Genomic DNA, 18781 nt, shown 5'->3' with positions numbered 1-18781 from the left:
AAAAAATGACCAACAACTCAAAGGCCTACTAGCGATTGTTAAACAATTCAGTGATGACATCAGGATGCAATTTGGTCTTGATAAATGTGCAAAAGCTACCTTTATCAAAGGAAAAATGACAAATACATCTAAAGTGAACCTTGACCAGCAAAATGTCATAAAAGAGTTAGAACCAGCGGAGAGCTACAAATACCTAGGGGTAATTGAAGGGGACAATATCAAGCACTCAGTGATGAGGGAAAGGATCAGAAGAGAATGTTATCGCAGGGTGAGAGCAATACTGAAGACAGAGCTGAACGCGAGAAACAGGATCGAAGCGATCAATGCTCTAGCCATACCAGTCGTGACTTACAGTTTCAATATCGTTAACTGGTCAATTACTGAAATATGTAATGTTGACAGAAAAATACGAAAACTTTTGACAATGCATAGAATGCACCACCCTAAGGCAGATATAGAACGTCTTTATCTGCCAAGAAAAGAGGGAGGCCGAGGATTTCTACAGCTGGCATTATCAATGAAGGTAGCCACAATTGGCCTAGACACCTATCTGAAAAACTTTGAGGACTGGATGCTAAAACTTGTCTTAAAACATGAAAGCAAGAAAGCATCTTACTCAGTAACAAAACAGGCAAAGGACTATCTAAGTGAATTCCAATTGCAACAAATTCAAGAATTAGACGAACTAGAAACACCTGCAGAAAAAGGTTAACCGCTTGAAAACCCGTGCAAAAATTGCTGCCTTAGATATTATGACTGAAAAATGGCATGGAAAACCTCTCAATGGCAAATACCTAAAGAGAGCGAATAATGCAGATATTGACAAAGCCCTTACCCACCAATGGTTAATGGCCTCTGGCTTGAAATCAGAAACAGAGGGGTTTATCATAGCAGCCCAAGATCAATGCCTACCTACAAAGAACTACCAGGCCAACATATTAAAGAATGACAGCTCCCCATTATGTCGTATATACCAACAACAAAATGAGACCATCGATCATGTTGTCTCCATGTGCAGTCTGCTTGCGCCTACAGAGTATCTCAACAGGCATGATAGAGCTGCACAATATATTCACTGGGTAATATGCAAAAACCTGGACTTGCCCCATGATAAAAACTGGTGGGAACACAAACCACCCCCAGTACTTGAAAATGATCACATTGCACTCTGGAACTTCACCATTCAAACTGACAGAAAGATAGACGCAAATAGGCCAGACATCATACTGAAAGACTTCAGACAAAAATCATGCCTCCTCATTGATATGACTGTCACAATCGCTATAAACGTATCTGTCAAGACCTACCAAAAACTGAGCAAATATAAAGATCTTGAAATAGAAATTAGCAAAATGTGGAATCTGAAGACGAAAACAATACCTATTGTCATAGGTGCCCTGGGAATGACAGAGAAACGGGCTGATTACTACCTATCTCAGATACCAGGAAACCCCAAAATGGCTGAAGTTCAAAAGATAGTGCTCATGGGAACTGCCCATATCCTACGTAAAATACTGTCTTTGTGATCTCAAATTTTAAAGCAAACACATAATTTTCTTATGGTTTCTTAAACATTCACTTGAACAAAACTGTACAAATCCAAATATATGGTACCCTAGGCATAACACCTACATGAACTTCTAACTTGTTGTCTCTTGAGGTCTCTGGGTGAGACTTGGATCCAACTTGTACAAATGCAAAACAAAAGTCAAACATAATAATAATAATAATAATAATAATGATGATAATGATAATGATAATAATAATAATAATAATAATAATAATAATAATAATAATAATAATAATGGTTAATGGCCTCTGCCTTGAAATCAGAAACAGAGGGGTTTATCATAGCAGCCCAAGATCAATGCCTACCTACAAAGAACTACCAGGCCAACATATTAAAGAACGGCAGCTCCCCATTATGTCGTATATACCAACAACAAAATGAGACCATCGATCATGTTGTCTCCATGTGCAGTCTTCTTGCGCCTACAGAGTATCTCAACAGGCATGATAGAGCTGCACAATATATTCACTGGGTAATATGCAAAAACCTGGACTTGCCCCATGATAAAAACTGGTGGGAACACAAACCACCCCCAGTACTTGAAAATGATCACATTGCACTCTGGAACTTCACCATTCAAACTGACAGAAAGATAGACGCAAATAGGCCAGACATCATACTGAAAGACTTCAGACAAGGATCATGCCTCCTCATTGAAATGACTGTCACAATCGCTATAAACGTATCTGTCAAGACCTACCAAAAACTGAGCAAATATAAAGATCTTGAAATAGAAATTAGCAAAATGTGGAATCTGAAGACGAAAACAATACCTATTGTCATTGGTGCCCTGGGAATGACAGCGAAACGGGCTGATTACTACCTAGCTCAGATACCAGGAAACCCCAAAATGGCTGAAGTTCAAAAGATAGTGCTCATGGGAACTGCCCATATCCTACGTAAAATACTGTCTTTGTGATCTCAAATTTTAAAGCAAACACATAATTTTCTTATGGTTTCTTAAACATTCACTTGAACAAAACTGTACAAATCCAAATATATGGTACCCTAGGCATAACACCTACATGAACTTCTAACTTGTTGTCTCTTGAGGTCTCTGGGTGAGACTTGGATCCAACTTGTACAAATGCAAAACAAAAGTCAAACATAATAATAATAATAATAATAATAATAATAATAATAATAATAATAATAATAATAATAATAATAATAATAATGGTTAATGGCCTCTGGCTTGAAATCAGAAACAGAGGGGTTTATCATAGCAGCCCAAGATCAATGCCTACCTACAAAGAACTACCAGGCCAACAAAATAAAGAACGGCAGCTCCCCATTATGTCGTATATGCCAACAACAAAATGAGACCATCGATCATGTTGTCTCCATGTGCAGTCTGCTTGCGCCTACAGAGTATCTCAACAGGCATGATAGAGCTGCACAATATATTCACTGGGTAATATGCAAAAACCTGGACTTGCCCCATGATAAAAACTGGTGGGAACACAAACCACCCCCAGTACTTGAAAATGATCACATTGCACTCCTCTGGAACTTCACCATTCAAACTGACAGAAAGATAGACGCAAATAGGCCAGACATCATACTGAAAGACTTCAGACAAAGATCATGCCTCCTCATTGAAATGACTGTCCCAATCGCTATAAACGTATCTGTCAAGACCTACCAAAAACTGAGCAAATATAAAGAACTTGAATTAGAAATTAGCAAAATGTGGAATCTGAAGACGAAAACAATACCTACTGTCATAGGTGCCCTGGGAATGACAGCGAAACGGGCTGATTACTACCTAGCTCAGATACCAGGAAACCCCAAAATGGCTGAAGTTCAAAAGATAGTGCTCATGGGAACTGCCCATATCCTACGTAAAATACTGTCTATGTGATCTCAAATTTTAAAGCAAACACATAATTTTCTTATGGTTTCTTAAACATTCACTTGAACAAAACTGTACAAATCCAAATATATGGTACCCTAGGCATAACACCTACATGAACTTCTAACTTGTCTCTTGAGGTCTCTGGGTGAGACTTGGATCCAACTTGTACAAATGCAAAACAAAAGTCAAACATAAAATAATAATAATAATAATAATAATAATAATAATGATAATAATAATAATAATAATAATAATAATAATAATAATAATAATAATAAAATTAATAACAATAATAATAATAATTGCCACTAAAGTTTCGCAAAAAAACAGAGGAGATTGTACAGGACAGTACAATGTGGGGTTACATAAATAGAACTATGTAAACAATAACAACGATAACAATATAAATTCTAACAACCAAATATCTCCCCGAAGAGGGAGACTTCCTGGGGCTGCTCATGAAAACTCCACTGAACCACGGTCACACTGACCACTAGGGCAAGTGCCCTCCCTACATATGTGTATGTATGTATGTATGTATGTATGTATATGAGAACAAGGAATCCAGAGCCTTGTCAACTTTTTCAAGTTTCATTTCAAAAGAAAGTAAGGGTAGAGGAGGAAGTGCTGTCAACCAGCAGTTTTAGTGAAAGGTAGTGAATGCGTGATCAAGATGGGAAGGATGACTTCCCTTTGCAAATACAGACAGGACACAGATGTGTCAATAGCCAGCTGGAGATGTTCTCCTGGGGCTAAAAGCAACAGTAATATTCACTCTTAGGGTTTAGCCGCATTTAAGTGGCAAATATACTTCACGTTGTCGTGCAGTTACTGTTTATACCTCGTTCAGAGATTTAACATATATATATATATATATATATATATATATATATATATATATATATATATATATATATATATATATATATGTATATATATATATATATATATATACATACATATATATATATATATATATATATATATATATATATATATATATATATATATATATATATATATAAGGTAAGAACATAAATGCAAAACAAGAAAAATAGTACTCGAATACTTCTAAATTGGCCGAGTTAAAAGAATTTATCTTTAGTGTCTGGGGAACTTGAGATAGTGGAGATTATAGAAATATACTTTTCGGAAATTGTCACAAAATTTGACTGGTTATAGCTATAAAGCTATTTCAAGAATTACTCCTCTCATGGATACTGACAAATAGCGTAAATTTTAACAAACTCTAAGAAGCTTCGCGACGGACCTTTGTTGAATTCCATGGTAATGTTCCCACTGTTAATTTTCCAGAATCTGGAAATATAGAATTACAACGATTCTAAATATCCAAAAACTACTTAAGTAAAATAATATCCGACAGACGCAATATCCTCTTATATACATCTTCAAAAATTCTAGAAAAAGTAACCCTTGACACCACCAAATCACACATCCCCCTCTCCAAATTACAACATAGATCCAGACCATTACGCTCAACTATCACACACCTAGCACAGAAAATACACTCCTCCAAAATACAATATACCCTATTTTTACCACCATCACTAGAAAGCATCCAACACAAACCATCACACTCAACAATCTAAACATTACACATCATATCAGACTGTATTCAGACTACATTCACAGATCACCTACAGAACCAAAACAACTTCAACTGAAACATCTCCTATTGAAATGAAAGAATCACAAAGTGTAACTTCAGCAAGTTCCAATCCGACAGTTCTAGTCACTATATGAAAAATTACCTCCAAACACATATACTACACTGCTATAATAATATCTTAACACTATCTCTCCCACATAATTTAGAGACACAGAAATAGCTGCAGCATCAAAAGCTTCAGTAATCCCAAAGTCTGAGATGTACAGTAAGAGCTGTACATCTCAGATAAGAGCTGAGGTCACCACGAGAATCAAGATGTAAGGAAATATGGCGGACAGTTCAGATGGTCATACTAGACCGTAAATAAGATTCATTACTGCGGGTCAGCTAACACAGTATCTATGGCTGAGCTGTGGAGAGAGTATTCGTTAAGACTGTGACACTGCACTCCATGTGATTCATCGTTGCACGTTTGAGTGTAACAGTATGATTTTCAGCTAAATGGAGACATGGTATTATAGGATAGATTAATTTAAATTCTGTGCCTTGTTTGACCGTCAACTTCCGTGTCACAGATAAGATGAAACTTGGTGCCAGACAACGACACCATACCATATTACACAATACGAGGCTACTCTACACCACATAATGCCAGACTAGATGGCGCTGCATTAGAAAACAACATTCCTTTCAGTATCGTACAATTTAATTGTGAAATTAACGATTTTTGCTATTACAGAATGGTGACCATTGGTTGTGGTGGTGGTAGTGGTGGTGATGGTGGTGAATGACTAGGTGAACACCTGTTGTATGTATATAATTAGGCGAGTTGAAGTAGACAAATAAATACATAGGGAGGTAGTAAGATATTGGAGGATGTAGAGGTTGATGAAGAAGGATGACAGGGGGAGAAGTTAGGCGGAAGGGATTGAAGTAAGAATAAGAAAGAGGAGAGAGACTTAGGATTAGAAGAGGTTCATGATGACGACGACGGTGAGAGATAATGGGGTGTCGACGACGGTGGTGTCGAAGGTGATGTGATAGCTTGGTGGTGTTCATAAGGAAGATAAAAAATAAGACTATACGAAACAGCAAGCTGGTTGCCTATAAAATCTATATTTTATTCATTTTGTATAATTTATTTTACGTAAAATTCACGTAAATAAATTTCTTTGTATAGTTGTATTGTCTCTTTCTTTCTGTCTTTCTCTCTCTCGCTGGCTGTCTCCCTATATCTATCTATCTACCTATCTATCTGTCTGTCTGTCTGTCTGTCTGTCTGTCTGTCTGTCTGTCTCTCTGTCTGCCTGCCTGTCTATCTATCTATCTATCTATCTATCTATCTATCTATCTATCTTTATATATATATATATATATATATATATATATATATATATATATATATATATATATATATATATATATATATACAGGGTGGGTGAAAAGTAAGTAGGCATTAAAAATTGGTAATAAAATCCATATTCCTTTTACAAATTTACTGAAACAAATGACACATGTTCTTTATTACATGGGAAAATGAAAGTAAGTCTTCATATTTCAATGTAAACACCGGTTGCGTTAACCAGTTTCCTTAAATGGCCAGGGATGGAATGAACAACCTTCTGAAGGACGTCGTCTGGGATATCATTAAGAACCTCCTGACTCCGTGTCTCCAAGTTCTCCAGTGTGAGAGGTTTTGTCTTGTACACCTCCCCTTCTCTGTAGCCCCACAGGTAAAAATCACATACAATGAGAGCTGGACTTCTGCGGTCACAGTCTTCAGGTTTTAGCTCCTGCACATAATGGGGTTTCCACGGACAACCTATAACTTCATCAGAACCTTGAATATGAAGTCCACTTTATATGGGAAAGTTAGATTTTCAGAACATACAGGCGTTATGTGTGAGACAGTTTATGTTGTTGGCTACGAAAAGTTCTGTAAATAAAGGCATGTAAATAAGAAAAGTGCAGATATATGGGTACACGTGCGCATTCGTGCATACTCACACACACACACACACACACACACACACACACACACACACACACACACACACACAAACATACGCACCGCACACGTATCACTCCATCAAGAGCAGCGACTTGGTGGAATTCTTAGAGGACGGGCAAGATGTCTTGTAATATCTTTTCTGGATATCTGCATTCCGAAGGCAATCGTACCGTTAAGCTAGGGCTAAGATGTATCGACTCTTGCCTTAACCTTGGGAAATATTTGTAATGTATAGAGTAGCATCATTTTCATGCATGAGCAACTGGTGGTTTTCAACAAAAAGGTTGCCCACGTCTGTGTACTTGAGAGAAACTTTCCAAGTGCAGACACTCAAACTATCTATAACAGGCGAAAAAGGCTACTGATATGCACGTTCACACACATACACTAACGCATAAATACATACATACATACATACATACATGTGTGTGTGTGTATATAGAGAAATAGAAAAAGAGAGAAAGAGATAGAGATACACACACACAAACACGTACATATATATATATATATATATACATATTTGTTTTGCAAGATTTTTTATGTGAAATCGTGTGTTGAAACAGATGTTGTTGTACTTGGGGATGGTCATATTGCCAGTTTAGCCAATAAAAACACACGCACTGTATATTTGGTGTTAATTTTTTTTTTTTTTTTTTTTTTTTTTTTTTCAGCTTTATATTACATTAATCTTAATCTTAATCTTATTTCGGCCAGAGTTCTTTCGTCACACTTCTGTGACCTCATCAGTGGTCCTTTGTTTCCTTCTTTCTTATGTGTATCTCACCTTGCTAACTATCAGCCATTTTGTATTTTGTATTCCTATTGTATGTGTCTACGCATGCGTGTCCTTCAATGTGTCTGTGTCTTTTGTAAGTGCATGTGTGTATGGGGAGTGTCTGTATCACCTATATTCTCTGTTAATACGTGTTCATTTGTATTAGTTTTTATTTATTTATATGTTCATGTGTGTGTGTGTGTGTTTTTTTTTTTTGTTTTTTTTTTTTTAATGTGTTTAATTAAATTTTGTTAACGTATGTAGTATTTAATTCCATTTGTTTATCTATGTATTGTATTATACTTTGTTCCTATTATTGGTTTATGGGTAACATGTTGTCACATGCTGTGGTTTGTTAGTGGCGTATGTTAGTGTTCCATTCTAGTTTCCTATTCAGGCTAGGTTTCCCTTCTATTATGTGTGTAGCTTCAGTAATTTGTCTAAGTGCTGCATCACTGCTATGTGTAGATAAGATTTTAATTTCTATGTTGTTGATTGAGCCTCTATGTTCTTGCTCAGCGTGCTGGTACAGAACTGATGAGTTCTTCCCTTCCTTAAGTTCCCTCCAATGTTCGTTTGCCCGCTCCCCTATACTCCTTGCTGTTTCGCCTACATATGTCGTTGTCTTATTTCTGCATCGTCCCTCTGTACATCTTATACTATAGACCACATTTCTGGTTTTGCAGTTCGTTTGTGGGCTAAATCTACATACGATACAGTTCCTATCAGTGCAGGGGGTTCTACTGAAAGGGTATGTTCTACTGATAAGGGATTTGATAGGGTTGCCTGGCCTTTCAACAACCTTAATTCTTAGCTTAAGTTTGTCTAGGGCCCTTCTAAAGCGGTACGCCAGTTCGCCTCTAGGGGTGGTGTCGACGAACATGACGCTTTGGTACTTGTGGCTATTGTACCATGAGCTTGCCTTCCCTATTTTCTTCTTAGTTCTTTCTATGGTGTTCCATGATTTGCTCCTATAGAGTGGGCAAATCCCATTCCTATCGTTGCGTTTGATTGTTTCAAACTTCTTCATAGCTCCTTTGTAAACCCTGATCCTTTCTTTATGGCTGTAACCCGAGAACTGCATGCGGTGGACGAAATGTTGTATATGTCTCTTTAATTCTGTAGGGTCGCACATGCAGGAGACATTTCGCATTACTCTGACGAGGTCTGCCATCAATATGTTGAATTTGGCATTGTCCGCAATAGCCGAGTTCCGGTGGGTCAGGTACTTGGAGGCCATAGGTTTTGTATAGTGTGAATGGAGGATTCTGGTTTTATTGTTCTTAGTTTCTAGCCAGAGTTCAGTATCTAATACAGGTAATCTATGGTTAGGGTGTTTAGTAGGGTAGTCTATCGTAACTCTAATACTCTGGTGGATGGAGTTAGCTATTTGCTGGATGCTCTCCATAGTCTTAGTTTCTATTTCTATTTCAGGGGTACTCTCTTGTGGGGGTGTCTTTACCACTAAGTTGATATCATCGACATATCGAGAGTACACATTCACGAGTATGGAGTTCTGTGTCAGGCGTTCCTTAAGCCTTCTGTCCCACCATACCATGAAAAGATTGGCCACATCACCGGCGATACTAACCCCGATGGCTGCCCCCTCGTCCTGGGCGTATAATTTGTTGTTAAATTTAAAGGTGTGGCCTTTTAGGGTGACCTTTATACTAGCTCCTAGTGCATGTGCGATCATTTTCTTTACCTGGTGGATATTAGTGGGGGTCCGTATGGCTCTGGTCCATCCACTCCATCTCTCTATAGGGGTCTTCCTAGCCATAGAGGTAATTGTGGGTGGTCTACCTCTTAGACGTCTACTAGGGCAGAAATCTCTAAGGTCGTATCTATCTAGATATGCATCGTCATATGTCAATCTAAGTAGGAGGCCCAGTTCTTCTGTGTTGACTTTTTGGAACTCTACTTCGCTCTCGTTGATCATTTCCACGCACTTTTCCACTGCAAAATCCACGTCGATAGATGGGTATAGTGATACCACATCCATGCTACCCACTATACACCCTGTCAGGTTGCAAGTGTTGTTGCAGTCGTTGATCCTGCTGAGGAGATCTTCCGTGCTGTCACAGACATCAGGTGACATCTGGATTATGGGGCGTATGATCATTGAGAGGAAGTAGGAGATCCTGTAGTTACTAGCGACATTCGCTCCACAGACTGGTCTTGTTGGTGGTCCCACTACAGGATTAGTTGTTACTTTGTGGTCCTTACGGAGCCCATACAGCGTCGGGATATCATTGTTCCAGGCTTGGAAGTTGTTGGCTGTGCGCTTCTGGGGTCTAAGGACAATTGTCCACATCATCATGTGGGCATTGAGGACTTTTTCTCTTTCCTCATGCGCCTGTAAGGTTGTTACCTTCGTATTGGCGATGTGAGGTTGCATTGCCTGGATATAGTTCGGCAGGCTGTCTATTGACATTCTGCCGGACTTATCTGTGGGAAGGCATACCACTTCTCCCTTTTTCGGGCGCTGCATGAGCTTGTGTAGGCCACTTGCGGGTATATTCCCAAGTTGTTGGGCCTCTGTCTTATTCTGTCTCTGTCTCTTAGTGTATAATTCTAAAATCTGTCTAAGTTTTGTCCTAGCTATAGTGAACTGTGCTTCCATGTGGTCATGAGTATGTTTAGGGATGCAGACTCTTTTGTTAAAGGGTAATGTTGTCGGGTATACCCGGCTCATATCATAAGTTTTGTCATGTATGTTGAAGAATTGAGTGTCAAGGAGGCTAGTATTCCTGTTGTTGGCCCCTCTGGGGTTGTCTTCTTCGTAACTACCACTACTATTACTGCCGTTATTGCTACTCCCATTCATCCTGTTATTCCTACCACTACTATTGTTACTGTCACTACCACCACCACCACCACCGCCATTGTTACCATCCCATCTAGTGTTTTCTGTTTTAGGTCTGCTGACTCCCTGTCCAAGAATTCTGTTGCATTCAGCTTTATTCTCCCTCTTGACCCCCATGGCCTTACCTTTGTCTGTGTTCTTGTGCCTATGGTTATCTGTGTCTGTGTGTCCGTTCTCCCTGTTATTGTTGCTGTTGTATTCGATTTTTTCTCTGTTATTGTTTTTGTTTCTATTGCTTGTCCTCATGTGTTCGTTTTTGCTGTTGTTGTTGTTGCTGTTGGTGTTCATGGGGTTGCAGTTGTTTTTGTTGCTACGGCTGTTGTTGTTGCTGCTGCTGTGGTTATTGTTGGTATTGTTGTTGTCGTGATTGTTTTCATCCATGTTGTTGTTGCTACGGTTATCGTTGGTATAAAGGTCACCCTAAAAGGCCACACCTTTAAATTTAACAACAAATTATACGCCCAGGACGAGGGGGCAGCCATCGGGGTTAGTATCGCCGGTGATGTGGCCAATCTTTTCATGGTATGGTGGGACAGAAGGCTTAAGGAACGCCTGACACAGAACTCCATACTCGTGAATGTGTACTCTCGATATGTCGATGATATCAACTTAGTGGTAAAGACACCCCCACAAGAGAGTACCCCTGAAATAGAAATAGAAACTAAGACTATGGAGAGCATCCAGCAAATAGCTAACTCCATCCACCAGAGTATTAGAGTTACGATAGACTACCCTACTAAACACCCTAACCATAGATTACCTGTATTAGATACTGAACTCTGGCTAGAAACTAAGAACAATAAAACCAGAATCCTCCATTCACACTATACAAAACCTATGGCCTCCAAGTACCTGACCCACCGGAACTCGGCTATTGCGGACAATGCCAAATTCAACATATTGATGGCAGACCTCGTCAGAGTAATGCGAAATGTCTCCTGCATGTGCGACCCTACAGAATTAAAGAGACATATACAACATTTCGTCCACCGCATGCAGTTCTCGGGTTACAGCCATAAAGAAAGGATCAGGGTTTACAAAGGAGCTATGAAGAAGTTTGAAACAATCAAACGCAACGATAGGAATGGGATTTGCCCACTCTATAGGAGCAAATCATGGAACACCATAGAAAGAACTAAGAAGAAAATAGGGAAGGCAAGCTCATGGTACAATAGCCACAAGTACCAAAGCGTCATGTTCGTCGACACCACCCCTAGAGGCGAACTGGCGTACCGCTTTAGAAGGGCCCTAGACAAACTTAAGCTAAGAATTAAGGTTGTTGAAAGGCCAGGCAACCCTATCAAATCCCTTATCAGTAGAACATACCCTTTCAGTAGAACCCCCTGCACTGATAGGAACTGTATCGTATGTAGATTTAGCCCACAAACGAACTGCAAAACCAGAAATGTGGTCTATAGTATAAGATGTACAGAGGGACGATGCAGAAATAAGACAACGACATATGTAGGCGAAACAGCAAGGAGTATAGGGGAGCGGGCAAACGAACATTGGAGGGAACTTAAGGAAGGGAAGAACTCATCAGTTCTGTACCAGCACGCTGAGCAAGAACATAGAGGCTCAATCAACAACATAGAAATTAAAATCTTATCTACACATAGCAGTGATGCAGCACTTAGACAAATTACTGAAGCTACACACATAATAGAAGGGAAACCTAGCCTGAATAGGAAACTAGAATGGAACACTAACATACGCCACTAACAAACCACAGCATGTGACAACATGTTACCCATAAACCAATAATAGGAACAAAGTATAATACAATACATAGATAAACAAATGGAATTAAATACTACATACGTTAACAAAATTTAATTAAACACATTAAAAAAAAAAAAAAAAAAAAAAAAACACACACACACACACATGAACATATAAATAAATAAAAACTAATACAAATGAACACGTATTAACAGAGAATATAGGTGATACAGACACTCCCCATACACACATGCACTTACAAAAGACACAGACACATTGAAGGACACGCATGCGTAGACACATACAATAGGAATACAAAATACAAAATGGCTGATAGTTAGCAAGGTGAGATACACATAAGAAAGAAGGAAACAAAGGACCACTGATGAGGTCACAGAAGTGTGACGAAAGAACTCTGGCCGAAATAAGATTAAGATTAAGATTAATGTAATATAAAGCTGAAAAAAAAAAAAAAAAAAAAAAAAAAAAAAAAATTAACACCAAATATACAGTGCGTGTGTTTTTATTGGCTAAACTGGCAATATGACCATCCCCAAGTACAACAACATATATATATATATATATATATATATATATATATATATATATATATGTAAATGAATATATCTACGTGTGTGTCTTTCTATTATGTTTGTCCCACTACCACAGCTTGACAACTGGTGTTGGTTTGTTTACGTCCCCATAACGTTGTGGTTCGGTAAAAGTAGGATAGAGTAAGTACTAGGTTTAAAAAAAATAAGTACTGGGGTCGATTTGTTCGACTAAGCCCTTCAAAGCGGTGCCCCAGCATGGTCGCAGTCCAATAACTGAAAACAATAAAAGATATATAAAAATATATATACGAAACAGCTGTGGCGAAAATAATTGTGACTTTTAACCATCGAAGGTGTTTTGAGCAGCTCCTCGGAAGTTACTGAGATGCTTGAAAATGTAGTAGTCGAAGAGAGATTTGGGGTAATGTAAGAGTTTGCATTTCGATCAACTTCAGCCTCATTTTCAAGAAATAAGACCAAGTGTTGCTTTTCGATTCACCAACGCAGAGTGTAAACATTGCAGTTGTTAATGTATGTTGTTGGATTCCTGGCAACATTTCCTTGCTGCAATAGTTCCATCAGGATTTAAGAAATAATAGTGGATTATTTCACTTGCCGTACACCAAACACTGTCCATAAATTCTTTTAATGCAGCTTTGCGAAAGTCTAGTGACTTTGTGGAACGTTGTCGGTTAACGTATACATCATATCTTTCATCGCAAAAATGACTGGTCTTTGTTGTACAAAAGGAGAGAAAACTTCGTTGTGATGATATATATTCATTGAACTTCTTTGGTCTTCTTATATAGTGCATAATTTACTTTCCAAAGTGGTAGTGTAAATATTAACTACTGTCAAATAGTCAACGTTTAATTTTTTTTAATCAAAACTCTTGGGTTGTTTTGAGTGAATCGACTCTATTAATAGCTTTCAATTAGTCGTTGTTAATCGCAGAAAGGAGTTCCTCTTAATCAGAGTTCTTGACTCACAACATTTGTTAAGCAAGCCAATCTTCAGCAGTACGTTCCTTTGCTAAATTCTTGGTTGATACTGTAGTTTTGGCTGCTTCAAACTCATTAAATACAATATTCTGATTTTGCTTTATTTTCTTAATTTTAATATGATAATCTACAAGGCGCAGGCGTGGCTGTGTGGCAAGAAGCTTGCTTCCCAACCACATATTCCGGCTTCAGTCCCACTGCGTCACACCTTGAGCAAGTGTCTTCTACTATAACCTCGGGGTGTGAGTGAATTTGTTTGACGGAAACTGAAAGACGCCCGTTGAATATATATGTATGTATATATCTGTGTATGTGATACAAGAATAAGAGGGATTACCAGCAAAAGTGGACTCCTATATGCTAGAAATAGATGCTGAATCATCTAACCACGAAAAAAATATGTTCTCAGTAAAAATTCAGCGACACAACAGACTGTAAAAGGGCAAGACAAATGAAAAAATACTAAATAAAAACGATTAACCTACGTACCATGGTTTCACCTGTTAAAATTTACATAAGTAAATATCTGCAGGATCGTCAGCGCAATCTGTCGATTTGCGATGTAATTTCCAGAAATAGACACAGGACATCCAACCGAAAGGGAGCACGTGTAGAGTTCTACAAATTACATTCAGTGTATCCTTTTAAATGTCTTCAATCTGGCGCGCTAAGTCCGGAAATAATTCTGCAGTTAATAAATTTTTGCAGCTAATTTACCGGTTTGAGAAACATTATTGTATAAAAATTTATTTATGAGGGTAGAAATTGATATTAATCAATTTGAACCAGTGGTCTAGCATATTAAAAAAATCCGAAGATTAAAATTATATTACATACAAAAATAAGAGGGATGACCAGCAAAAGTGGACTCCTATATGCTAGAAATAGATGCCGAATCATCTAACCACGAAAAAAATATATGTTCTCAGTAAAAATTCAGCGACACAACAGACTGTAAAAGGGCAAGACAAATGAAAAAAATACTAAATGTGTATATGTGTATGTGTATTTGTCCCCCACCACCACTTGACAACCGGTGCTGGTGTGTTTACGTCCCCGTAACTTAGCGGTTCGGCATAGACCCAGAGAATAAATACTAGGCTTAGAAAAAACCCCTAGGGTTGATTTGTAAGAAGAAAATCCTTCAAGGTGGGGCCCCAGCATGGCTACAGTCAAATGACTGAAACAATTAAAAGGTAAAAGATGAATTTAGAAAAAAGCGACAGAAAACACTTTAGCATAAATCTATAAATCAAAATCTGAACTACAAAATGGATTAATATAATTCTTTTGATTGTTTCAGTCGTAGGACTGCAGCACTGCCTTAAAAATGAACAGAGTTCAATAAAAGTTTATTCCAAACTAATCATTGGAGTTGAAAATAGCAGAAACGAATACACACACAAACATATATGAATGTATGCAGTGGTATAACTGTGAATGAGTAGGTATATGTACATTTATGTTTATATTAGAAAAAATAATAATCAGGTACTCAGATGTCTGGATGGTTGTATATTTACAGAATTTCATTCATATGTCACATGTTTTATAAATTAGCGCTTTCACCTAGTCTTGTAGGTTTATCAAATTATATATATATATATATATATATATATATATATATATATATATATATATATATATATATATATATATATATATAGGTAAATTGAAAATTAGAGGTAATACTTGACAATTGTAAGCACCTGTGTATTCCAGCTAGTGGTTGTGGTGAAGGAATAAATTGTAAATCCAAAAGAAAAAAATAACAGCAAAACTACAAAGGATTCCGCGGTACACGTGTTTCAAGGTCTACATGTGTATAATATAATATAACATAATATAATATAACATAACATAATATGTGTATAATCTACAATGTAAAGCCATCTTCAGCCCCAAAAATTATCTCTCTCCCAGGAAATTATACCATCTCGACGTTGAAGTAAGAAGAAATGTGTGATGCAAGAGGTGAAGATCCTTTCGGTATTTTGTATAGTACTATATCTGGTATAATTCACCACCCGGACATAATCTCTCCGGTCCTTCGAAAACCTTCCATACCTTGCAAATACCGAAAGGATCTTCACCTCTTACATCACACATTTCTTCTTACTTCAACGTCGAGATGGTATAATTTCCTGGGAGAGAGATAATTTTTGCGGCTGAAGATGGCTTTACATTGTAGATTATACACATATTATGTTATGTTATATTATATTATACACATGTAGAGCTTGAAACACGTGTACCGCGGAATCCTTTGTAGTTTTGTTGTTATTTTTTTCTTTTGGATTTACAATTTATATATATATATATATATATATATATATATATATATATATATATATATATATATATATATATATATATATATATCGGTTATGAGCGGTATAACCATCCTCTTACACCGTCTCCGATGAAGGGATATAATAAAAATGCTGGAAACAGCTGTAAGACATTCTATTTATAAATGTTCTGAAATATACACAGCCTTGGATTTTTTTAATCTCGTTACGAAAAGTAAATCCTTATATATATATACTTTCGGTGCGAAAGGTTTTTATACGGCGCCGTGTTTATAATCCTGTGAATAATAATAATGATATTTTTATATAAGCTTAAATCTTATGGTGATCACCGTGCATTGACTAAGGAAAATAGTCTAATAAAGGGGCAAATAAGCCCTTGATAGAAAAAAGAAGGCTTTCCTATCCGCGTGGGAATCTAACCCACATCCCTTTGTTAACGCAACTAAGTGTGCTACCTTTACACCAGCGAATTAGCCTCCCCATTTCTGTCAAATTTAAGAACTATAATAGTTCGTGTTTGTTTTTATGTAAGCAAACTTTCTATATGCTTTCGGTGCGAATGGTTATTTTTCACACAGTGCAGTGTTTACAAACCTGTAAATAATAATAATGGTGTTTTTATATGAGCTTTAAGCTTATGGTGATCACCGTGCAATGACTAAGGAAACAAACACGATCTATTATAGTTCTTGAATTTGACAGAAAAGTGGAGGCTAATTCGCTGGCGTAAAGGTAGCACACTTAGTCGTGTTAACAAAAGGATGTGGGTTCGACTCCCACGCGAATAGGTGAGCTTTCTTTTTTCTAAATGTCCAATATTCCTCTTTATTAGACTATTTTCCGTAGTCATTGCACGGTGATCGCCATAAACTTTAATCATATATATATATATATATATATATATATACGTGTGTGTGTATTTATATATATGTATGTATGTGTATACATACATACGCACAATTTATATATGTGAATGTGTATACACAGAAAAAACCTACCCACGTCGGCCACACTGACACACGCATACACACGCACAGATATACATATATGATTATGTACATATGCATATTCCATATACGCCTATTTTTATATATGTAGAAACATGCATATATACATATGAAAATGCATACTTACATGCGTACATGCCTGCTTACATACATACACACATACATACATACATATTTTACATAGACACATACATACATACATATTTTACATACATGCATGCATACATATGCACTCCAAAATTATATGTAGACAGCAATTTAAAACTTATTGAAAGTGTTCTGAAATACTGAATTAGAAATAGGAGGGTGGGAAGGTGAAAGGGTGGAGGAGTGAGAAAACGTCTACATACACTCACACACACACACACACACACACACACACAAAATATATATAAATACACGAACACATATACAAATATATATATATATATATATATATATATATATATATATATACATACATACATACATACATACATATATATATTTGCACGCGTGTTTATGTCTGAGGCGTGTGTGTGTGTGTGTATACACATATACACATACACTCATACAGGCACGTGTAGCTATATACGCATATAGCTACATGTACGTGTGGGTTGTATACATAGATACACATATACACTGATTCACACACATATGTATATACATACAAACATACACTCTGCACATAAACACTTGCACATATATTTTTATTGACATACGTAGATATATAAATGTACATACATATATACATACATATATACAGGCATATATGTGCATCTATATCTGTGCCTGTATATGTGTGGATGTGTGTACATGTGCGTGTGTCTGTTCATGTCAATGCTTCTCTGTACGCGTACTATAGCTCTACTGATTATATAAATAACACGAGCAACAACCTTCTCAACATCTTCAGCCATGCTGTACTTGTGTTGTCTCTCACTTGCTTTCGTGGCCGCCTTTGCAGGTAAATATACATACCATGTATCATCTCTCTCTCTTTCTTTCTCTCTCTCTCTCTCTCTCTCTCCCCTCCCACACACACACATATAACAGTGTATTAATTCCTTAAAAGTTAACAAGTCCAGGATGTTAAGTGGGAAACGTTTTATTTATACCCTTTTGATTAAGACCCTAGATCTGTAGATGGGAGAGAGAATGGAGGAGTGTGATAGTATTGATATAAGAGTACGTTCGTTGTTATTGTTGTTGTTGCTGTTGTTATTGTTTAACCTAGATCAAGCTTAACTATGATCAAATATGTTTTAGATGGCTGTATGTACGACTACATGACCCAATGCATCTTTCTTGGAATGTTACAAGTTGCTCAATGAAAACTCGTTCAGGATTACTGTCAATCGTAGTCTGTCTTGCACTGAGAAACTTGAACGACACAAGTATCAACATCAGTCTCATTAAAATGACCTCAGTTTTATTTCACCAACCACATAGAAATGAGAGCAAAACTTGAATTTACCGATGTTTGAATT

The 18781-nt window shown here is 37.1% G+C and overlaps 1 protein-coding gene across 1 annotated transcript in view; it reads left to right on the top strand.

The window, feature by feature from the left end:
* The first annotated feature begins 18169 nt into the window (after window positions 1-18169).
* The window catches only part of LOC149131211 (chymotrypsin-1-like), a 45943-nt gene continuing 45331 nt past the window's right edge, over window positions 18170-18781 (top strand). The window contains exon 1 of the mRNA XM_089340868.1: window positions 18170-18258. Within this exon, the coding sequence (XP_089196994.1) occupies window positions 18210-18258 (49 nt within the window). The 5' untranslated portion in view covers window positions 18170-18209. The remainder of the gene's footprint in view (window positions 18259-18781) is intronic.

Source organism: Octopus bimaculoides, chromosome 24, assembly GCF_046866305.1.
Source record: "Octopus bimaculoides isolate indiv1 chromosome 24, ASM4686630v1, whole genome shotgun sequence".
Lineage (NCBI taxonomy): Eukaryota > Metazoa > Mollusca > Cephalopoda > Octopoda > Octopodidae > Octopus > Octopus bimaculoides.
The sequence above is the reverse complement of the archived record's forward strand: the minus strand, read 5'-3'. Positions and strand labels throughout refer to the sequence as shown.